Consider the following 24226-nt stretch of genomic DNA (forward strand, 5'->3'; position numbering starts at 1 on the left):
ATTATTGATCAATTATATATGGAATAGATTCTGCATCTCTAAATAGATGATGATATTAAAAATAGATAAATGGAAATGTTAAGCAAATAAAAAGAGTTCTGAGCATCAGTTTCAAAAAATATAACTTGGATTATGGCATGTTTCAGTTTTTCCCCATTTATTTTATTTTACTATTGTTTAAAGTATTACAAATAGTAGCACATATGTCTCCTTTCTCCCCCTCCCCCCCCAACTGACCTTCCCCTCAGTTTGTTTTTAATTACTATTTGCTTCTGGCATGAAACACACACATACACACACACACACACACACACACACACACAATTCTTTAGTATAGGAAAGTTCAAGGTTTTAGAGATTAAATAATTAGATCAAGAAATACATTTCAAACGAAGCAGTAAATATGTGAAGAGGACAAACAAAGCAATAGACTGTTGAATTGATACATGGTGTGTGTTAGCGTATGTGCGAATACGTGTATAAAGAAATACAGTAATAGCTTCAGAGAATGAGGGCTAGGAAGTAATGGAGAATTACTTACCCCATATTGCCATAAAAATAGCAAAGAAGACTGTTCCTCCATTATCAAACAAGTATGTCACCTTAATGGAAAACAAACAAAACTATTAGTTATAGTGTTCGTTATAATAACCCAGTGATTGCAAACTCTTCCCCTTGGAATCACATTATTCTATAGTTCTTAAATATAAGATATAGATCATTTCATGGTTGCTCCAACTATTTCATATAATTTTTCTCTTGGGAAGAGATAAAGGATCAGCATTTTTCCCTTTTCTTCTCTTTTCCCTTTTATTCCTTTTGGACTCCATCTTCCTTCTGCTTAGAAATTGTTCTAGCACCTCAATGAAGTATTTGTGAGCAACAGAGAGTCAAGCTATAGTGTGAACTATAAGAAGTCAGCCTTTCAGTTGAGGCATACCTAGTTGGACTTCTTGTTAGCAAAACATCCAGGACTGAGAAAGTTGCAAAATGCAGAATTCCACTAGTGAGGCAGACTCTCAATGGCATGGTATCACAGTGCCATCCCTCCTTTCTGATAGCTTTTAGAAAGGCCATGTCCCAGTAGTGGCTATAGGAGGTAATGAATTTAACATTAAGTTGTTTTTCAGAAGTTTCATAAATCACTGACAGTAGGATATAGTCCAAGTGTTTTTGAATCAGACATTACCTGAAGTTTTATAAAGAATAATGTACAGTTATGTAATGTTATTGAATACAATTTTCAGGGTTGCAAGAATTGTTTGATTTTAATAAAGTATAAATTTAATTTACCTTTGCTTCCTTTCATTTTGCATAATGCCCTTGCTATGTTTACAGTTAGTGATAGAGATTAAATGTATACAGTCAAGACAATACATGTTTGGCCATCAAATACATACTATAGCATCTATAGAGAGAAAACAAGGACACTAATCTCATGGGACAGAGAGGCTAGTTAGGAACTAAATAACATTACTAGTATTATAAGGGAAGTGGGTGTAAAATGGTATCTTCTTTGCAGTCTATAGTTCAGAGGCTGCTCAACAAAAGATGTGCTTATTCCCTGTAATGCAGCAACACTGGAAATATCAGTATACAAAAGATGTGCTATTTTTGATGGCTTGTCGGTAGATGCAAGATGTCCTAATAGCTGTAAAACTTCTTTGATTGTTAAGGCTCAGAATTTCTAAAAATGCTATAAAAATTGGATTTCATAACAATCATCGATGCATATTATGTACAGGAAAGAAAAGGACCATAAAAAATTCTCCTACAGGGCTCCTAAAATTACATCCATCAGGACAATCCAGCTTTTTTTGTTTCCAGAGGCATCCCACAGATACACATGCTGCTTGCCACACAGCCCAACAGCTGTCTGCTTTCCCTTATCAACAGACCTACTGCAGGGAATGGCCTCTTTGAGTGTTAGAACAGAAACTTTACAAAAGGGCACTTAAAGGCACTAATAATGGTTTTCAGAGAAGTGGCAAGTAAAAACCCATATTTAGCAACAACCAGGTTGTATGGCCACCACTTGTCATAGTCTATACAACATTTTTCTTGAAAAAAACTTTTCATTTATTTTGATAAGTTTGTTTATACAGCTCAGATTTTTTTTAACTCAGTAAATTAAAACAGTAACTTTTAAGATAATATATATAAAAGCCTAAGTGACGGTCCAACCATCTGACTGGTAGCTATGATGCACACTGACCATTAGGTGCAGATGCTTAATGCACAGGCATGGAAACATGGAACAGACTGATGAATCTCAGAGGGAAGGGGTGTGGAGGAAGGATGGGAAGAGATTAACCAAAGATCTTATATGCATACTAGAGGCCTAGTGCACAGATTTGTGCACTGGTGGGGTCCCTTGGCCTGGCCTGTGGGGATTGGGATGAATCCATGCACCAGGCCCCCAACATCCCTCAAGGGGTTCCAGATTGTGAGAGGGCACAAGCTAGGCTGAGGAATCCCAGCAGTGCACAAATCCAGATTCTTACACTGAGCTCTAGTATAACCATAAGATATAGCATGGTATACATGTAACACTCATAGAATTTAAGCGTGCATACATGTAATGGGAGGTAAAAGTAGAATGGAAGTTAGGAAAAACTTCAGAACTTGCCCTAAGAAGGACAATAAAAGTGTAAAATCACTGTGATAGAGCCACTAAGCTATAACATGCAGGATGAATTGTGATATGGGAGACAATTGTGACAAAAAGAGCAATTAGAAGCCTGCAGTTAAAACTTGAAGTGCTAAGGGACTTATTTATATGCTATATAAGGCCTGATGAGTAAAAATGGGGAAGAGGGAAAAGGAAACATCAAGTCTAGAATGGATGGCTCCAGGTTAGAGCATGGGTATTTGGCAGCAGAATAAAGGGGGAAGAGACCTTTTGCCTAATAGGACAGGAATACTTTCTTAATAAAAGAAACTCCAGATGAAATAAAATGAAAATTCCCAAAGCAACATAATAGACTTTTCTAAAGCAAAAAATAGGCTTGTACAATCTATAAAAGTGTATTTAAAATGAATTATTTTATCAGAAAAATAGCTTATGCATAGAGGGACCTATGGACAAACATTGTATTCAACACTGTTGATGTGAGTGGAAATAATATATGAAGACAGAAGCAAACTAAGCCTTCAAGAAAGCTGTGTTTAAGCACAAATTCTCCATTATCTTTAACATCTTATTTCTCTTAGAGAGCTGAGTGCAAGAAATCAATAAATGTGGGCATTGTTTAAGGAGATAAATTTCACATTAGGTTGGAAGCATAAAGTCTATGTCCACTCTACTTTAACTGCTAGATTTTTCTCTAAAATTGTTTGATGGGTTAAGAATAACAGCAAGTTCTGGAAACTTCTGCTTATACCCCATTAAAGGCCATCTGGGCTGAGAACAAGGTGCCTTCTTGGGAAGGTTCAAGCCCGTGGGCCAGGGAGGCTATTACAGGAGATAGGGCTGGGGTAGGGAGTCAGAATTTAGGCTGGAGTTCGGGCTTCTCTGACCTCCTCAGTCCTTAATTCTGAGACAGGGCAAAATCCGTACAGGTACCCACAGCCTTTGGACCTGGGCACAAGCTACATCAAACATGGACACTTCATTAGTTCCCCTCCCTCCCCCAAACCTACTCCTTATTTAGGGCAGTAATAAAAACTATTATGAATAAAGCTCACTTCAAAGGTTGGCTCATTTTTAGAATTATATGATAAAACAGTGAAGGGCCCTCCTATCTAATCATTTCACTTTAAAATCCTTGCATAATGGAAATTGACAGTGTGGTGTCAGGTGCTTTTAAATGGGTGTGCAAACATCACAGACTGATTTAGTTTCCAACGTTTCTCAAGTCCCATACTTTTAAATGTTAAAAATGAAAACAATCATCAAAGTAAACAGTAATTACTTACCTATCACTATTACCACACAAAGAGACCAGTTTTTCATGAAACACATCCTTGAAATTATTAAGGAAATAATTACATGTATACACGTACTTTCCAAGAAATAAACATGGCAGATTTACTTTCCTATTACTTGCCACAAGTGAGGGTGGATTCCATGAGGAATTAACAAGTTCCTAGATGATGTGGCTCAGTGATCCTGATCCCACATTGGTTGGCTTGTTTCTTTGATCAAACAAACAAACAAACACACACAAAAAACAACGGTTCCCTTATACTCAGCATTGCCCATCAAGTAACTTCTAGATGTTTAACTATATAAACTAATATGACAAGAGAATGTTGAGGGTGCTGATGTCCGGCTGACATCCAAGATGGCGGGCGCCAGGCTGCTCCTGTTGCCTCTGATGGAAGTGCCGGAAGTGCCTCGGGTGGCCGGAAGTGCCACGTATAACCTGAAGTGTCGCCATCTTGCCAGCCCACCAACCAACGGTGGGTTTCGAGGCCGCAGAGAAGAAGTTGAGAGTCGAGGAGAAGGCCGCAACCTCACTTAGAGAGCCCATTCGTCTTGGGGACATCTCTCTCTCTCTCCGAGGAGATGGATCTGAAGGTTTTGCGGTTCAAGAATAAGAAACTAGCGGAGCGGTTGGAACAGCGCCAGGGTTGCGAGGATGAACTCCGAGAACGGATTGAGAAGCTGGAAAAGCGGCAGGCCACAGATGACGCCACACTCCTCATTGTCAATCACTACTGGGCCCAGCTGGATGTCACGGTGGAAGCCCTTCTCAGACACCATGAGAAGCAGTGGGAGCTGTCTTCCGGGACTGAGGTACGCGGGACCCAGGAGGGGCCGGCATCAGAACTGAAGGAGACCCTGCCAGTGCAGCTACGGCCCGCACTTAGTGAGCCGGCTTCGGCTCTCCTGGTGAAACAGGGCGCCGGCAGCAGTGAGGAGGTGGGGCTGCAGGACCGAATGGAGTTCTCCAAGGCAGCCGTGTCCCGTCTGGTAGAGGCCTCAGACCGCCTACAGCGCCAGGTGGAAGGACTTTGTCAGCGAGTATGCAGCCTAAGGGAAAGGGAGCCAAATGAGGCGGCTCGGGCACGCACCCGGGAGCTGGGCTGTGAGAACCGGAGACTTCAGGCCTTGGCCACCCAGCTACAGGAGAAGCACCACTCCATCTCCTTGGAGTACTCTGAGCTCCAAGATAAAGTGACATCAGCAGAGACCAAAGTGCTAGAGATGGAGACAACAGTAGAGGACCTGCAGTGGGACATTGACAAGCTGCACAAGCGCGAGGAAAAGCTCAATAAGCACCTGGCAGAGGCCCTGGAGCAGCTCAACTCTGGCTACTATGTATCTGGTAGCTCCTCGGGTTTCCAGGGAGGCCAGATCACACTCAGCCTGCAGAAATTTGAGATGCTGAATGCGGAGTTAGAGGAAAACCAGTTATTGGCCAACAGCCACATGGCAGAGCTGGAGAAGCTACAGGTCGAACTTCAGGAGGCTGTGCGGACCAATGAGCACCTCAAGGTGGCCCTACGGAATCTTCCTGAGGAGGTGGTACAGGAGACAGAGGAGTACCAAATGCTGCAGGCCCAGTTCTCACTGCTTTACAATGAGTCTCTGCAAGTGAAGACCCAGTTAGAGGAAACCCGGGGACTGCTGCTGGCCACCAAGAACTTGCACCTGATGCACATTGAGCACATGGAGAGCGACGAGTTGGGGCTGCAGAAGAAGTTGCGTACAGAGGTTATCCAGATGGAGGACACCCTGGCCCAGGTACGCAAGGAGTATGAGATGCTGCGCATCGAGTTTGAACAGAACCTGGCCGCCAACGAGCAGGCAGGGCCCATCAACCGTGAGATGCGCCATCTGATCAGCAGCCTTCAAAGCCACAACCACCAGCTAAAGGGGGATGCCCAGCGATACAAACGGAAGCTGAGGGAAGTGCAGGCTGAGATTGGAAAGTTCCAGGCCCAGGCCAGTGGCTCTATGCACTATATCCCAGAGGACTCTGATCTCAGTGCCCCAGACCCAGGACAAGAAGAAGGTGGACCAGGGCCTATTGGTGACCACGAAAGCAGAAAGGAGGTGGTTTCAATGCCTAGTGCCACCATGACTACCTCCTTAGCAAAGATAGAAGAACTGGTCCCCTTTGAGGAAGATGCCCAGGCCTTAACTTCCAGGGCCCCAGGCCCCTCCTCTTGGGTCCGAGAACCTGAGCCCAGGCCCCAGTGGGAGCTTCAAGAGTGGGAATGGCCTTGCCTGGGACTCCAATCTGTGGCCTCAGCATATTCAAGAGCTGATCAGGAGAAGGCCAAGGTGGAGGAATCCAAGAGGAAAGAGTCAGAATTCCTCAAATGTCTCCGAGCAGAGCTCAAGAGGGCCCAGGAAAGCCAGAAGGAGATGAAGCTGCTGCTGGACATGTACAAAACAGTGCCTAAGGAGCAACGAGATAAGGTGCAGCTTATGGCAGCTGAATGCAAGACCAAGGCCGAGGTCACTGAGTTATGGAATCACATCTGGGAATTGGAGGAGAGGGATCAAAAGGAGAGGAAGAAGATTGCGGATGAGGATGCCCTGTGGCGCATTCGGCAGGCAGAGGAGCAGATAGAACATCTGCAACGCAAGTTGGCTGCCACCAAGCAGGAGGAGGAGGCTCTGCTGTCAGAGATGGATGTGACAGGTCAGGCTTTTGAGGACATGCAAGAGCAAAATAGGCGGCTGCTACAGCTGTTGCGGGAAAAGGATGATGCCAACTTTAAGCTGATGTCAGAGCGGATCAAGGCCAACCAGATTCACAAGCTGCTGCGGGAGGAGAAGGATGAGTTGGGTGAGCAGGTTCTTTGCCTCAAATCTCAGGTGGATGCCCAGCTGCTCACCATGCAGAAGCTGGAGGAAAAAGAGCAGGCCTTGCAGGGCAGTCTTGGAAGTGTGGAAAAGGAGCTGATGCTATGCAACCAGGCCCTGGAGCTCAACAAGAGGAAAGCTGTGGAAGCAGCCCAGCTGGCTGAGGACCTGAAAGTGCAGCTGGAGCATGTGCAGACACGGCTGCGAGAGAGCCAGCCTTGCTTGGCAGAGAGCCGTGCTGCTCGAGAGAAAGAGAGCTTCAATCTCAAGAGGGCTCAGGAGGACATCTCACGGCTGCGGCGCAAGCTGGAGAAGCAGAGGAAGGTGGAGGTTTATGCAGATGCTGACGAAATCCTCCAAGAGGAGATCAAGGAGTACAAGGCGCGGTTGACCTGCCCCTGCTGTAACACTCGCAAGAAGGATGCAGTGCTTACCAAGTGCTTCCACGTTTTCTGCTTTGAGTGTGTGCAGAGCCGCTATGACGCCCGCCAGAGGAAGTGTCCCAAGTGCAATGTGGCCTTTGGTGCCCATGATTTCCACCGTATCTACATCAGCTGAACCTGTAACTCAGGGAACTCTGGAACACCTATGGACCCTAGGTGCTGTGCCCCAAGTTCCTCCTTTTGTTCTGGACCCTGCAGGCCCAGCCCCTTCCCATCTAGTTGTTTGAGATTCCTAGTACATGTTAGTGGAGGTGAGACCAGCCAAGTTCCACTCTTTTCCCTGTCAGAGCTGAGGTACCACCTCTGCTGGAAAGATATGCTAGGAGATATTAAATGGGCCCAGAGCATCCATCTAAACTTCCTGAAAGCTGGCCCCAACCCATCTCTGTCTCCACAGGTCCATCCAAACTCTAAGGGGGAAGTTCCCCAGGTTGTGACCTCCATGAAAGAGGAAGCTGACTACTTGCTTACACACTCATATGTGAGGATCAGGGTGGGCCAGGTCCCCAGTCCCTTGTTCTGAGACTAAACCATAGAGCCTAGTGAGTCAGTCTTTACTCCCTGCCCTCCAAGCCTGGGCAAGGTTTCCCTGCCTGTGGAGTTCCCTGGGCTCTTTGATCTGGCTCTTGTGATAAGAGCTTATATTCTATATGGGTTTATTCAGGGGGTATGGTTCTCTTCCTCTGGGAAGCTCTATGGTTTCTGCAGTCACCTAGTCCTTATTTTGGGAGTGCTGAACCAAGATCATCTGTTTAGACTGTAAGCAGACCCCTCCAAAATACCTATTCTCCTAAGCCAATTACCCTTACTTTATGCTTAGCAAGTCTCCAGTGGGTCTCTAGCCCTGACCCTGCTTTCATCCTGGTGGCCTTAACTGCAGTGGAGACAAACTTCCCAGGAAGGGAAGGGATAGACTAGCAGTTGGGCCAACTTTTAGTCATTCCAGGTAGAAGATCATCTAACCCTGTGACTGAGCCAGTATCCACAATATTTGCTATCCTGCTGCCCAAGCAAACTCTGGGCCCTGGGGCAACAGGTGGGATTGTAAGGTGGAGCTGCTGAAAGGTTCAAGGGTCCATTCAGACCCACAGCTATTGCTCTAGAGATGTTTTGTATAGGTTATCTGTTATAAGTAAATGTTCAACCCTAAAGAAAATGTTTATTTGCATCCAGTGAAGGAAGCGTAATTCTGATTTTTAAGGTGTGAAAGAAGTAGCTATATTTTATTTTAGCCAGAGAAACAAATACAAGAGAAATATTTCATCCTAATGGGTTTTATTTCGCTATTGTTCCACAAGGCAATATTCTCCTCTACAAGCTCCATTTTTCACCTTTCTTATAATAGTTATTAAGTGAATTTTTTATGAGTCATATCTGTCCTTAAACATACTTTTTTTTTTCTGCCAGGGAAATGAGTGATATAGATACTACATGATGACAAAAGCCCCTTAGTCTTTGGAATGTTTCTTCATTTTATCACTCTGCCATATGTGGATGTTTATTATATTTAATGCTCAGATAAAGCCAGTGTGTTTCCTTAGATCTGTTCAGGTGAAAGTATAAGTAACCTAAATGAATCCGTTGGTGTCCCTAGTCTGTCATATGTCTTCAAAATGCATGGGCTAAAACATGTGTACATACATCTAATAATTCTAACACAATTGGTTTTTGAAAAAAAAAAGTTGAGAAAATGGCTTACCAAATGAGACATCTTTTTGGAAGATTTAAAATAATTCAAAACTAAGTATATTTTAGAAATCGAGTAGACTCCACAGAAAGATCTTGCTTTTGCTATGGGAATAGCATTAGATAGAGGGCTGCTGTATGCCCATGTTAGAGATCTTAAAAATCTTCAGATTTTTTTCAACTAATTAAACTACAAAAAAATATCACTAGACATCTATTAGAACAGTTAAAAGGACTTCACATCCTAAGAGTTTATGATTATATAGAAAACTGGACCTCTCATACAATGCTGGCAACAATATAAAATGGTATAAACATGTTGGCAAATAGTTTGGAAATTTTTAGAGAGTTATTGTAAATACCTATTCTATAAACTGGCTTTTTCACTTCTAAGGAGTTATCCCAAAGAAATAATACTTATCTATAACAAGATTTATAGATAGATAATGTTCATAGCAGCTTTATTTAAAATGATAATAACTTAAAACAGTTCCTAAGTCCATTGATAGGTTAATGGATAAACAAACTCTGGTATGGACTTATAATGCAATACTACTCAGCAGTAAAGAGGAATAATCTACTGATACATGTTACAACATGGATGAATCTCAAAATGATTGTTCTGTGGGAAAGAAGGCAGAAAAAAAAATCACACACTGTATGATTCCATCTACATAAAAGTCTAGAGAATACAAACTTATCTATAATGACAGAAAGCAGTTGGTTGCATGAGTACAGGAGTGGAGTTGGGAGGCAGGGATTATGAATGCTTGAAGGAATTTTGGAAGTGATGGATATGTTCTTTATTTCAAGTGTGGTGGTGATTTCACAGGTGCATACTAGTACGTATAATAAAAATGTATCCATTTATACACACAGATATGTACATATTTATATGTTAATTATAATTTAATAAAACTATTATACATAAATAATTGAGATTCAGTTTCTTAAACTTGTATGCATAGTAGAATCACCTGGGTGGGAAGCTTTAAAATATGCTGATGCCTAGGTTACAAAATTCTGATTTCTTTGCTCTGGGTGTTATTTGGACTTAAGGAATTAAACACACACACACACACACACACACACACACACAAACTTCAGTTAAATCTGAGAGACAGCAATTTGAAAAATTTTGGTATGTCATTTTATTTTTCTCCCTGCAAAATTAGAAGTATTTTAATTTCATGAGACTTAATGAAAGATAAAAATAATCTTTCCTAAAAAGAATCTAGACATCATTCCAAGAGAAACTCTGTGTTGATGATGACAATAATTAATTATAAAAATAAAGGAAGACAATAATACTTAAATAAAAATATACTCATTTTGTAATTGCCGAAGTTAAATCTTACTCCATTGTCAATGATATGGATTGTCAAAATTTTGGGAACATTTAACTTTGCTATCAAACCGTTCATTGGAAGACTTTTTCCTACATAGAGCTTAGGAAGGAGAAATTGAGTGTCCACACTCACCTTGGCATAGATACAGCTTTCGTTGAGTCTCTGTAGTGAGCAGTTCTTTTCACAGAGAGGGCACATGAAGACTTCAGTAGCCTTGCAAATTTCTTTGCTGGAGAAATCAAAGCAGAAAAAAGAAAGTATAAAGCTTCATGTTTAGGAAGATGCTTAGCTCCTACAGTCAATCCTGTGGGAAGCAAGAACACAGAATAAAAGAAATGGAAATAGTGGGGCTGCAGAAGAACTGAAAACTGTGGCTGTAACTTGAATTTTAGGATATCTGTGATGAAGTTTCTGTTTGCTTCTTTATTTTTAGATATCTCCACCCAGATAATATAACGATCATAGGCCATATTTATATACTCGGGAGACAGTTGTGGCTCCTTGTTACAAAACACGTTTACACATGATGCCATGGCATGCAGGATAATTTTGTGAGGAACACCCAAGAGAATTTTAACCAAGTTTACAGGCTTGGGAGTAACTGAGTTGGAATCAAATCTAACTATTCTGATTTCTCAAATCTATCTTTCACTTGGATCTTGCTGCCTTAGAATCACCAAAGTGAACAGCATCATGACATCCACTGGAGTACATCGGTGCATCATGTCCATTGAAAATGTGAGAGTTGATTTCCCTTCCTTCCCCTCCCCTCCCCAACCTTCCCTTCTTTCTGTGTACCTTGACATACACTGTCATATGGAACTGACAGTTTTTATTTACTGGAATATGTTATATTCTCTCTTAGAATATAACTGTATGATATCTATCTCTTCAGTTTTATGCCATTACTTTTAAAAACATCTCAGCATACATTATAGATGACTTTGTGACAGGAGCAGGGCATCAAGAATAACTTCTCAAAAGTCTCACAGCCTGAGAGTTTACAGCAACCTATTTTTAAGATGTTTTGTGCCTTTATCTGCCATGCATGGATGTTTCCCACTGAATATCCCTGAATAAATTGTCTTGAAGTAAATCTGCTCTGGAAATAATGAAAGTAATTTCAAGGCTTTTGAATAGAGGTCTGAACATAAAAGTTTAATTGGTGTTTGCAATAAAAACGGCAATTTTCTAAAATGTCCACACTCAAATGAAGAAAAAAGAAAAAAAGATTTTCATGTGTGGAATATATATAATCTCAAGCCAGAATAAGAATAAATAGCAAGTACAAATACTATATAATAATATAGTGCTTTGCCATGAGCAGAGATGAGTTCATCTCCATTACATTTAGTCCTCACTGCAATCTCCTGCCAGGATAATTATCCCCACAACTGAGAGGAAACTGATATTTCTCAAGGTCATACAGCTAACAATAAGTAGTTCTGGAGACAGACTGAAGTTGTTTTTTTTTTTTTTTTCTGATTTTGGGTCCAATTCTCCATCAAGTATAATATATCTAAAAGAAGGATAGATTTGCTTTATATTAAAAGGAATTTTCCTTTCAAAAACCAGTTTATTAGTGATGATGATGAGTCTCATATATACTATAATCCTCCCATTATCACACATTATATTTCTAGTAATCAGAATGTCTGTATGAAGTAGGAAGAAACAGGTAAAATAAGACATTTTAAAAGCCCCAAAGAACAAGATGGTTATATCTTCTCTTAGTAATACCACACATTTGTACAAATAAGAATTAACACGTCTTTAAGGAAATTTTCATTAAAATGGGCTTATCATAATTCATTGTGTTTCAAGAATGACATAATGTGCATTGCATTAAAATTTCATACTAGGATGGTATTATAAATCGGTTTATATTGTCATTTTCCAAATGGTCAAATAAAAGCACCATGTCTAAAATCCAAGCCATAAGAATGAATCCTATTTTTTAAAATATATTTTATTGATTTTATTACAGAGAAGAAGGGAGAGAGATAGAGAGTTAGAAACATCGTTGAGAGAGAAACATCCATCAGCTGCCTCCTGCACACCCCCTATTGGGGATATTCCTGCAACCAAGGTACATGCCCTTTACTGGAATAGAACCTGGGACCCTTCAGTCCACTGAGCCAAACCGGTTTCGGCTAAATCCTATTTTTAATTCCAGAATCATTAAACTCATTTTCTATAACATGCTCAAATTTAACTTGATAAGTAATAAAAAATATTAAACAATTTTTGACAATGTAATTTGTAGCCTTATTTGAGACTATGGGGAATTTCTTTGATTTTACTTCACCACTAGAGGGAGGAAGAGTGCCAGCATGAGTGATTCTTAATTTCTTTTGCTGAGCAGGATAATGTAAACCACCCCTTGAATTATGGCTTTCTTTTGTTTAATATCTATTGTCACATATACTCATAGGAACACAGAAGAATACTATTTGCCAATAGGTGGGGGAGAGGGAAGTGGGAATTGCTGTGCAAGAGTATAGAGTTTCAGCTATGCAAGATAAATAAGTTCTAGGGATCTCTACAATGTATGCCCACAGTTAACAACACTGCAATGTGCACTTATCTATTGAGAGAGAGAAGGGGAGAGAGAGAGAGAGAGAGAGAGAGAGAGAGAGAGAGAGAGAGAGAGAGAGAGAGAGAGAGAGAGAGAGAGAGAGAGAGAAAGAGAGAGAAACAGAGATACACTGATGTGAGAAACATCGATGGTGGCCTCTGGTATGCACTCTGACCAGGAATTGAATCCACAACCGTTTGGTGTACAGGATAATGCTCCAACCAACTAAGCCACCTGGCCAGGGCTGCAGTTAAATGTTTTTGAAGAAGATAGATCTACAATTTAAAAATATATTAGATAGAGGTTTGAAAATGAGTTGCCATTTGAAATAGAACATGCTGTTAAGAGCCTTTAGGGCCAGGGTGACCATGGCCTCTCCTGACCAAGTCATTTACCTCTCTGAAGATCAATATCTTTATTTCTAGTAAGAGATAATATCTAACTGGGATATTACATAAGGTTATTGGTAATAAAGGCAGTTAATAAATGAAAGAATCCTTTGTTGCTAAGGGTGTTGTCAGGAGACAGATTGAGAGGCCCTTTAGAACTCAACTGCTTTTGAAAAGCTGGTCGGTACTGAGCCCCACACACATTTCTTGGTAAATTCTAATGCCAAAGAGGAAATAATGGACTAGGAAGTTGGGGTTTTTGTTCTTTGCTCTGGACCTGAAACCCAGGGCCCGAGGCCATATCCACCTACTTGTTCATTTTTATATTCTTATGATATGTCCTCTCATATGCATAAAAAACCACATTTCATTCTATAAGAGCACGGAACACATGTAAATATATACATATAAATACATATATCTATAAGAGCACTGAACACATGTAAAATATACATGTAAATATATATTTATATATATACATCTACATATATATATACACACACACACACACAAATACATATACAACTTGGTTATATAATTATACTGCAGGGTAATTAAGAAATATGACTTTAACTTATATGAACTTAACTCATAGAAACATAATAAAAACAACCAAATCCTTAGCTTTTCAATATTTTAAACAAAAAACAACTTAAAAATTATACTAAAACAAAGCAATACAAAATAAAAGCCCTGAATTCTCCCACACCGCAGTAATAACGCCTACCACTTAACCACATCTGACACCTTGAATGGAGAATTTCAGCTCTATGAAATTTTGAAAGTCAAGATATTCAGTGAAGCTTACCTTGATTTAGGATAGAAAGTCTGACAGGATCTTAATTACAGTGTGACAGGGGTAGCAGTTATATAAGACCATAAAGCACTGAGGAAAAGAGTTTGCTAATGCCTTTTAAAACACTCCTTGTACTAATGGTTAAAGAATATTTACCTCATACAAAAGAGGCCTAATTTACCCCATGGGAACATAAATCAATAGGAACAGCAAATCTATTCTTCTCATGGCTTTTTGTTCATTTTCAGCTTTGGAGGGGTGGAGGGGGAGTCCACTTGGCGTGATAAAGCCTTGTGAATGTGTACCCACTGAATCAACTTGAACAATAGGTCTGTCTAAGAATAATTTTCTTTTTGTTAATTCATCTTAAAAACTGTTTTTTCTAACACCATCAAGACTCCACAAGAGAACTGTTAGAACTAATAAGCACTTCAGTAAAGTTGCAGGATACAAAATCAATAATATACAAATATCACATGTTCCTATACACAAACAACAAGCTATCAGAAACAGAAATTAAGAAAAAAAAATCCCATTTGTCACTGCATTCAAAATAACAAAATACTTAGGAATAAATTTAATGTAAGAGGTGAAAGATCTAGCCATAGACAACTCTAAGATAATGATTAAATAAATGGAAGAACAGGAAGATGCTATCTTCTATAGTGTAAACTCTGAAATAAACCTGTGACTAGATGAAATGCTTTGGAACAGTAGGTGATTTTTTGTTGTTTTGATGCTAATTATCATTTGGATTTCATGTTGAGATAGCAAATCAAGGAAGGTGGCTGTGGAAACAGGATTCATCTCTAGAAGAAAGTACTTTGTTTTTAGGGAAAACTGACATATATATATATATATATATATATATATATATATATATATATATATATATATATATATATACTGACATATATATACATATAACTATTATATACATATTTTTAAAAATTCAAGGAAATGAATTACCACGATTCCCTCAATTGTCCTTATTACTGCCCAGTGCTAAGGCCATGGTTAAAAGTTGGAACAACAACAAAAAATGCTGAGCTTTTGATGGAAGAAGCATTTTTTCATATTTTGAATTGTACTACACAATATTAAATTTAATGATATCCTTGTGATATATGAAGAAGAACATGCTATTGAGAGTGTTTGGTGCCAGGGTGGCTGTTGCCTCTGCTGAATAATAATGTACTGATCCTATATCCAAATCTTGGATCATTCAATTTTAACAAAAGAATCATTATTCTGATAAATGTGTGATTTTTGCACAACCTTATTTCACTGCTATCTTGATACCTTAAGTTGATGCAAAAATACTACAATATCTATTCCTAGAGAATAAGAAGAGAATAGAAAGCAACTTTCTGTTCTCAGGAGAGCAGGTTGCTTAGAGAAAGGCTTATGTGAGATGAATATTTTGTTTAGTCATTTTTAAGTATATAAGATTCCCTCATCAGCAAAAATAAATACTCACCTCAAAGGCTGACAGAAAAGGGTATGTTAAATGAAACAACATATTTGGAAGGTCTTTGTATACTGTGTTAAAAGGATTGTAACTATACAATTATTTGAACTAATGTTTTGAGAGGGCATTCAAGACTTCCAAATGCTATGCAAATATAAATTATATAACTGTCTACTGCGTTATTGAATTGTTATGTGGCATATACTAGAAAGAAAAATTTGACATACACAGAAATAATTTTAGGGCTTATGAAAAATAATTTTCATATAACAATGTTATTGTCATAATTAGCTAGCTAATATTAATAATAGAAGAAAGCAAAGGGATGGCCAGACATTATAAGCACGGTCATCTGAGAAGCTTCACCAGGAAGCTAAAACTTCATGCTCCCCAGGGAACCATTTGTCCATTCCCTGCAGATCACTGGGATAAGAAATCCAAAGAAGAGATAGATGGGTGCATATGCAATAAAGTGATGCATGGAAGGTGCTTTTGCCTGTGAGTCTAACCTGGGAAAAAGATACTTGGCTAGGGGCTAGAGCCACTGCAAGCATGCGAACTCTTGGAAAGTTAAAATCCTCAGACTAAGAATTCTGTCTCTCTTGTTCTGCTCCTGATCTCTTGTGCTCTTGCTCCTTTGCTGCATGACCCGCACTGGCATGTGGGTTAGCATACCATGTGACCTTAGTAGATGTGTGGCCCTTAGCCCATGTAGACCCCAAACACAATGGACTGCAGCTGGGAACACAAGCTAACCTGGCCAAATGAGCTTTAATATGGAGTGGAAACTCTGGGCAGTGACTTCAATCCTAGCTCTGCTGAAAATAAGGCTGAGACACAGGGAAATGGGACCATGGAAGAAACCCCCTTAATTTTACATCATCAGTAAAGCTTTCCATGACACCCCATCCTCCCAGGAAGGCCTCAGGGAATTCTGAGAAGCCCACAGGAGGGCAAACTACCGTTAACAATAGAAGAGGAATTACCTTTTTTATTGTGATGCTCCCCTACCAAAAACAAACAAAAACAAAACCTGACAAAAACAGCAAATAAATAAAATACCATCACTTTTTTTTATAGTCATTATTATCATTAAGCTTTTGTCCAATCAAAAAAAAGGCCAACAATTTTCAACAAGTCTACTAGTAGCTTACCTTACTTGACTTGCGTTCATTGTAAATATTCCATAGAAGAAAACACACAAGCCAACCAGTGCTGCAGGAATCAGCATTCCAGTATACCATCCCAGCCACGCAAAGTATAGCCCAATCTTCTCACCAAAATACAGCCTGCACGAGAAAGCAAATTGTTAGCTTAGGCAACATAAGTGACACTACACCTCATCACTTCAGATGGACACTTGTGGCTTCCAGCTCAGTTCCCTGGCAGCTCCAGCTGGGTTATCCTAATATTCATGGTTGCTAATGATTCTAATAATGGTGAAATTGTTTATCTTTAAATATTGTGACCTAATAATTTTATAAAATATATTTATTTCTGTGTAAAACTTAATATGGTTCATAAAGCTTTCTGCAAGCAAATTCTTGCTTTTGTCCATCCTCCTAGAACACATGTGTCAAACACAAGGCCCGCGGGCCAAATCCGTCCCACCAGGCCTTGCAATGTGGCCCGCACCGCACTGTCATCACTGTACTCCGCTGCGTTTCCATCACAATGACAGTTTATGACTGTTCAGTAAACCATTCGGCCCGCGATTTAGGCTGGATTTTAGATTTTGGCCCCTTCTCTGATTGAGTTCGACACCCCTATCCTAGAAGAATCCCTTTTTGTTTTCCACACATATATCTGTGCCACACCATATTGCTCTCACATAAAGAAAGAAGTCTCCTCTGTAGGTGGATGGGGAGAGCAGAAACAATTTCAGTCCCCATCAGCACCCTTGGCCAGACTCCCTGATGCTGCAGACAATCTGCACAGTTAATTATGTCACATCTTCCTCAACGAAGTTCAAGTCTGCAGTTCCAGCAGCACATGGTTCTTTTCTTGGTTCATGCTTTGGAATATTACATTTTACCTTTGTCCTGTGCCTGGCTTGTGTTTACCATTCACTTTATATCACAGCCCTGGGTTAGATGTCCCGCCCTCAGCCATGTTTCTGTGTCCTGAATTTATAAACAGCATGGCACTGACCCAGCACTCCTCCATTTTTTTCCCTTCCCATGCCTGAAAGCTGCTGAGAAGTGGACTGTGTCTTGTTTTACTAGCTCTTACTACAGGAAGAATCAAATGAAGATAAGGGAATTAATGTATTTTATTTCCCTTCAGCTGATGAATACCACTTATGTGGAAATGGCTGAAGAATATTGTGGTTCTAAAAATTACTCAATTGCTCTTTCATCCACCAAGTTTACTGTCAATATAAACTGTTACACCATTTCTAAAGCTCTGGTAAGAGATAAACTTTTTTTTTTTTTTAATTCTCTCCTACTATTATATTTGGTCCCCATTTTCTAAAAATGGTTACTTAACACACAGCTTTCCCCCCACTGCAGTAGTTTTAAAGACTGTTGTTTTATAGTTCATTTGGGCAGTGATTCTTGCTGGGAAGAAAATTATCTTGTTGTTGTTGTTGTTGTTGTTGTTTTTTTTTTTTTTTTTTTTACAAGACTTGTCTTTCTGAAAATTACTCCTTTTCTACTTTATTTTCTATATTGTGCCAACTAAAATTTGTGTATATTCTATCAAGTGTGAACATCAGGTCATCCTCCTTTAAGCATCATTTATCTAATATTTTAATGTTTTTGTCCATTTATTTCTTCTAGGAGACATGGACCAATAGTCTATTCATTTTAGACAATATACAACATTTTTATACAATACTAGAGCCCTATAAATGAAATTCATGCAAGAGTAGGCCTTCCTTCCCCAGCTGCCAGCACCAGCTTCCCTCTGGCACCGGTTTCCCTCTGCTGGCAGTCACCAGAACCTGGCCTCCCTCACAGCCCCAGCATCCTTTGGAAGATTGTCCAGAGGATGTCTGGTCTAATTAGCATATTATACTTTTATTATTATAGATTTTTATGCTCTACTTTGAAACAGAAGATTATTTTAATAACAATAGGGCTTTGTGCCTTTGAAGGTGGGAGTTTTTCTAATATGCTACTAATATATAAGAATATCTTTATAATAATTATAGAACACTACACAGATGGACCCCTTATATAGACATTATTATATTGATATTTTAAACTTCACATTGTTAAAGGTTAAATAAGAGTTAAATAAGAGGTAACAATATTATTTGACAGGAGTACATATATTTACCTGAGTTACATCAAAATAAAATAAATCATAAATAATGACACAGTATTTCAAGACTAATACAAGTTGAGGATAATTATTCACTAGGATAAACTTCCTGGAATAGAATAGATACTGAATTTGGTTAAAAGATATGTATATGCATACTAAATAGTAGATGCTTTGTTGGTCATTTTCTTCTTTGCTTTCCAAACCATTTTCTGCTTTCTTGGTTTTGATTTAATTTGTTTTCACAGGGAAGTAGATTACACAGGTTCCCTCATAAATTGCTCCGGGTTAAGTTGGGGCCAGGAGGCACGGGAGACACCAAGGTGGAAGGAAGGGAGAAGCCAGGAACTTTTCTGCTCTTGTGGTTGTCCTCAGTGCAGTCTCCAGAGCAGCCATGGCTTCATCATAGCTCTACTCCCTACACTTACACTTTGTTACAAGTAGTTAATCATGAGTTGCACAGTCTAAGTTTTATGCACTGAAATATACTTTGTTCTATTTCCCCTTCAGCTTGAGGGTCATTAGCAATCTTCTACCGTTGTAAATCTCTGCTTGTCTTATCATTCCTGTTTGATTCCACAGCTTTCCCTCCCGTGTAACCAATTTCCTAATTAAATTAAATTCCTTTTATTGAAAAGACCCATAGTAGCTTTTTTTTTTTTTTTTTTTTCTGATTGCATCAGTACAGATAATTTGATGGGTAAAAAAAAAATAGTTTCCAATACAAGAAAATGACAATAAAACAACATATATCTTCCATATTGATCCATCCCCAGTACCTGATTAAATCCAGGGGCTGGTGCTTGTACCACATTCCCCAGCGTGCCCAGCGCTCATATAACAGATGTCTGTTATTCTGAGGTCCATGGGTTTTGATGGGCTGGCTACTCTTGTAAGCTCCCTAAAACAGATGAAATAAGATAAATCCATACCCATTCTCTTACTGGAGTTTGAACTACACAGTAATTGTTTTTTCCTTTTTTTCCAATACAGAATTATTTAATAATTTATTGAAAGCTTAGGAAATTGTGTATTTAGCTCATCTCTGGAATGATGATGGCTTTACATATGTCTCCCTCATTAAAAATATTCTGATAGCTCCTTAAAAATCCTTTGTTAAATTCTTTTTCTTAAAAAAGAATAGTTTATTGATTTTTAGAGAGAGAGGAAGGGAGGAAAGAGAAACATTGATAGGAGAACATAACATCAATTGGCTGCCTCCTACACATCCCCAACCCGGGAATAAGGCCACAATTTAGGCATGTGCCCTGACCAGGAATCAAAAGACTTAAATGTAAGACAGGAAACCATAAAAATCTTAGGAGGAATCCACAGGCAGTAAAATATCAAACAGATGTCAAAGCAATTTGTTTACTGACAAATCTCCTAGGAAAATGGAAACTAAAGAGAAAATAAATAAATGGGACTACATAAAAATAAAAAGTTTCTGCACAGCAAAAGAAACTATTAAAAAACAAGAAAGCCCACTGGATGGAAGAATATATTTGTCAATATTATCTCCAATAAGGGTTTGATCTCTAAAATTTATAAGGAGCTTGTACAACTTAACAAAAGGAAGATAAATAATCCAATAAAAAATGGACATAAGACCTAAATGGATACTTCTTGAAAGCAGATGTACAGAAAGCCAAGAGACATGAAAAAATGCTCAAAATCACTAATCATCCAAGCAATGCAAATCAAAGTGACATGAGGTACCATCTCACACCTGTCATAATGACTATCATCAACAAATCAACAAACAAGTGCTTGCTAGGATGTGGAGAAATGGGAATCCTCAACTCTCGTACACTGCTAGTGGGAATGCAGACCTGTGCAGCCTTTGTGGAAAACAGTATGGAGTTCCCTCAAAAAATTAAAAATGGAACTCTCATTTGACCTAGTAATCCCACTCCTAGGACTATGTCCCAAGAAGTCAAACACCAATCAGAAAGAACATACACACACCTATGTTCAAAGCAGCACAATTTACAATAGTTTAGATTTGGAAACAGGCTAAGTGCCCATCAGCAAATTAGTGGATTAAAAAAAATTGTGGTAGATCTACACAATAGAATACCATGCTGCTGTGAAAAAGAAAGAACTCTTACCATTTACAACAGCATGGATAGACCTGGAGAGCATTATGCTAAGCGAAATAAGCCAGTCAGAGAAGGATAAGTATCACAAGACCTCATTCATTTGTGAAATATAATGAACAACATAAACTGATGAACAAAAATAGACTGAGAGACAGAAGCATTGAACAGACCATCACACCTCAGAGGGAAGGAGAGAGGATGGACTGTGGTTGGGAGGAATCAGAGGAGGCAGGAGTAAGAGATCAACCAAAGAACGTGTATGTATATAAGCATAATCAATGGACACAGACAATGGGGGGTGGTAAAGGCCAGGGCTGGGGGACATGGGCAGACTGGTAGAAAGGACAATGGGGGAAAAGGGTCATATATAATACTTTCAACAATCAAGAATTAAAAAAAAAAAAAAAAAAAAAAAAAAAAAAAAAAAAAAAGGAAAAAAGCCATAAAAAAACACACCTGGTATCCCTTTGGTGCAAGATGATGCCCAACCCACTGACCCATACCAGCAGGGCTTAAATTCCTTTTTAAACCAATGAGTTTCCTTTTAACTTAAAGTAAACTAGACTTTACTGTTTGGAATCTAAGGTCTGTTAATAAATACAGTAACTTTACCATCATTGAGAGAAAATGGAGTCTGGCTTCCCAGGCTCAAAACTGTACCTTTGATATATAACATTTCTATGCCTCAATGACATTTATAAAATGGAGTTAAAATAATTGTCTATCTCAAAGATTTTCTGCAAGGATTGAATGAGATGACCCATAAAAGACATTTAGCTCAGTGCCAAGTATTAAGTACTCAACACATTTTATCTGTCATGAGTTGTACTGTACTGTGAATTCCTCAGGCACAGGGATCCCTCAGGCAAAGGTTGTAAGTCTGCATCCTTTGTCCTTAGAAGAGTGACTAGTTCTGAAAGAGCTGAAGTGAAGCCTCTAATGACCCCATTCTTATATAAAAGTGCAAAATTGCCTTAAAATTAATACAGTGTGTATATATGGTTGTGTGGGGAGAGGGTTAAAACTAACTCAAATTTAATTCATGACTCAGCAGGCTAAGCCCACCGTAGTTTGAACAGGCTTTCCTACTTAAAACTGGTAGAGTGGTAATAATCACACAGAGAATAAAGTATATAATGGCTGTAGGGTTTTTTGTGGGCTTGTGTTTGATTTTCAGGTATCCCAAAGCAGTTTGCACGAACCAGGGATCTGCCCTGTTTGGGAGTTGTGTGGTTCCCAAATGATCTCTGTGTTGGAGTAGATGGTAGCAGCCAGAGCGGCCAAGCAAAGTCCATGAGTTGCCTCCAAGGCTGGGATTCCTGATGGTTCTGGGCAGGGGAGCCAGTGTAGAGACAAAATAGAATGGGGGTTTCAGAAAAGACCAGAGCCAGTCTCTGAATGAATTGTCTTGGGAGAGGGAAGCCAGATTTAAATAAAATAAAATAAATGGATCAAGCATTGAGCATGAAAACATTTTTTAATGGAAATTATATTTTAAAATTACCTCATGTGGGGGAAAAGCTGCTATATATGAGCCATTGTTTATCAGTTTACAGATACCTGAAAAGAGAAGAAATCAACAGTTCTTGAGTTTGTTTAAATAAAGATTTTCTTCTGCAGCAACATACATATACTTTGAATGTTAAGTTAATTTGAAAGCTGAAAATAACCCAAATGCTTTCCATAACAACATCACCTATAAGGACTGTGAGGCTATGAAAGAGACTAATGCTAAGAGTCAAATTCTGTCCTTACAATATTAATATATGGAAATTTGTAGGGTGCCAACCTAATATTTTCACTTTGTTGCATTATGAAATTGGGGGGGGGGGGGTATTAATATCGACTCACATGGGATCACATGAGCCTAGAGCAACTTTTCTTTTTACTAAAAAAAAAAAAAAAATTATTAAGAAAATTGGAGGAATTTCCTACCTCTTAAAATATCTCAAAATAATACTTATTAGTGTTGCAAAATCTTTGAATTATTCATTTTAATAGATGTATTATGTGGATGTAGCCTAATTTATTTGTCAATTCCTAATGATGGACAGTTAATGTATATATTTTTTATTCTATTACAAAACCACAATGAACAAAGGCCTTTGTATATTGTTATTAAAAGTCTGATTGTTTTCTTGAAATACATTTCAAGAATACAATTACTGTTCTAAAGTGTTTGCACAGTTGGCATTTTGATACATATGGCAAAATGTTCTTCAAAGAGTTTGTTTTATTGAAAGGCTAAAAAACAGAATGTTTAGTTTGTGCTCAATGTGTTCTATATCCATATTTAATGCATGAAGGCAAAACTTCAGTCAAATATTTCTGGGTACTATCAGTGACAGCAAATTCGACTTTCTCTACATTTTTTCATTCGTGTTCTTACCCACTTTTGATATTCCATTTTCATATTTGGTGTGCTGAAGCATGTGGTAGACTATCCTGCTTCGAGTGGCATTGCTGAAGAAAGTGTCCTTATTGTTTATTATGAAGCTGTTAAGACAAGGGGACCCGTTTTAGTATTCAGGGCAGAGCACCGAATCCAACAAATGCAACAACTTCTTGGGAAGTCATCCATATGCTTTCTCCTTTAAACTAATGCATACGAAGTAGAGTAAATCAAAAGAGAAACCACCTTCTTAAAAAATCAATCGGGGGATAAAAATAAATATAAATCATAAAGAGCATTATCAAATATACATTTTAACATCGTTTGGTTTATAAGAAAGCCTGGATGTCCTCATATTAGTTGTTTGGCATTGAACGAGGAGAGAACAGTTTCCATGGGCCCCTATCTACTTTAATTATGCAATGTAATTCCAAACAGAGCACATTAAAAATTCATGTAACTCTCCATGCCACACTTTCCAAGCTAGTTTTTTTTTTGTTTATATAAAACATTAGCAGCAAGCAATAGCCCTTCCTTCCCTTCATGCCCTATTCTGTCCCTACAAAGGGAGAGAGTTGCCAGGAGAAAAGACTTAAGAGTCAGTGATGAAAAGAGCAAAAGGGCGATTCCAAGAGGAAAGGAAAGGAAGGGTCTGTTTTAGCATTTACTTTATGATATCCTGGGAGCCTCAAAAAAATGGAAGTGTCCCAGTCCCCACTCAACTGCTGACAATTTTTGTTTCTAGGTTCTTTTTTTTGTGCACGATAAACCAGCATTTTCTCAGACTCTTAGGTCTAAAGTATTGGGTTTTTTATGATCCTTGATTTCTTTTCATCTATATTCAAATAGTTGCCAAACAAAGTAAATTTTATAACTAAACTGAGACTCTCTTGGTTTCCATACACATCTTGCTCTGGGTCTCATAGCCTCTTTGCTAGGTTATGAAAAGAATGCCCTCTTTACCCCTGATCAGCTGTGCAATTTCTC

General features: G+C 38.8%; 2 protein-coding genes across 3 annotated transcripts in view; one reads left to right on the forward strand and one right to left on the reverse strand.

Annotated features, from left to right (window-relative positions):
- ANO3 (anoctamin 3) overlaps positions 1 to 24226 on the reverse strand; it is a 190083-nt gene that overhangs the window by 64380 nt on the left and 101477 nt on the right. For both annotated transcript variants that reach the window (XM_036427099.2, XM_036427101.2), the window contains 6 exons: positions 23237 to 23343; positions 22352 to 22407; positions 19525 to 19646; positions 16630 to 16764; positions 10374 to 10470; positions 542 to 602 (listed from right to left, as the gene is read on the reverse strand). In XM_036427099.2, coding sequence (XP_036282992.1) covers positions 542 to 602; positions 10374 to 10470; positions 16630 to 16764; positions 19525 to 19646; positions 22352 to 22407; positions 23237 to 23343 — 578 coding nt within the window. The remainder of the gene's footprint in view (positions 1 to 541; positions 603 to 10373; positions 10471 to 16629; positions 16765 to 19524; positions 19647 to 22351; positions 22408 to 23236; positions 23344 to 24226) is intronic.
- Positions 4433 to 8388, forward strand: LOC118713006 (E3 ubiquitin-protein ligase BRE1B-like). Its single transcript, XM_036427364.2, has one exon. It carries the CDS (start codon positions 4511 to 4513, stop codon positions 7319 to 7321), a length of 2811 nt encoding a protein of 936 aa, XP_036283257.2. The 5' UTR covers positions 4433 to 4510; the 3' UTR covers positions 7322 to 8388.

This window comes from Pipistrellus kuhlii, unplaced genomic scaffold (assembly GCF_014108245.1).
Source record: "Pipistrellus kuhlii isolate mPipKuh1 unplaced genomic scaffold, mPipKuh1.p scaffold_m20_p_9, whole genome shotgun sequence".
Classification (NCBI taxonomy): Eukaryota; Metazoa; Chordata; class Mammalia; order Chiroptera; family Vespertilionidae; genus Pipistrellus; species Pipistrellus kuhlii.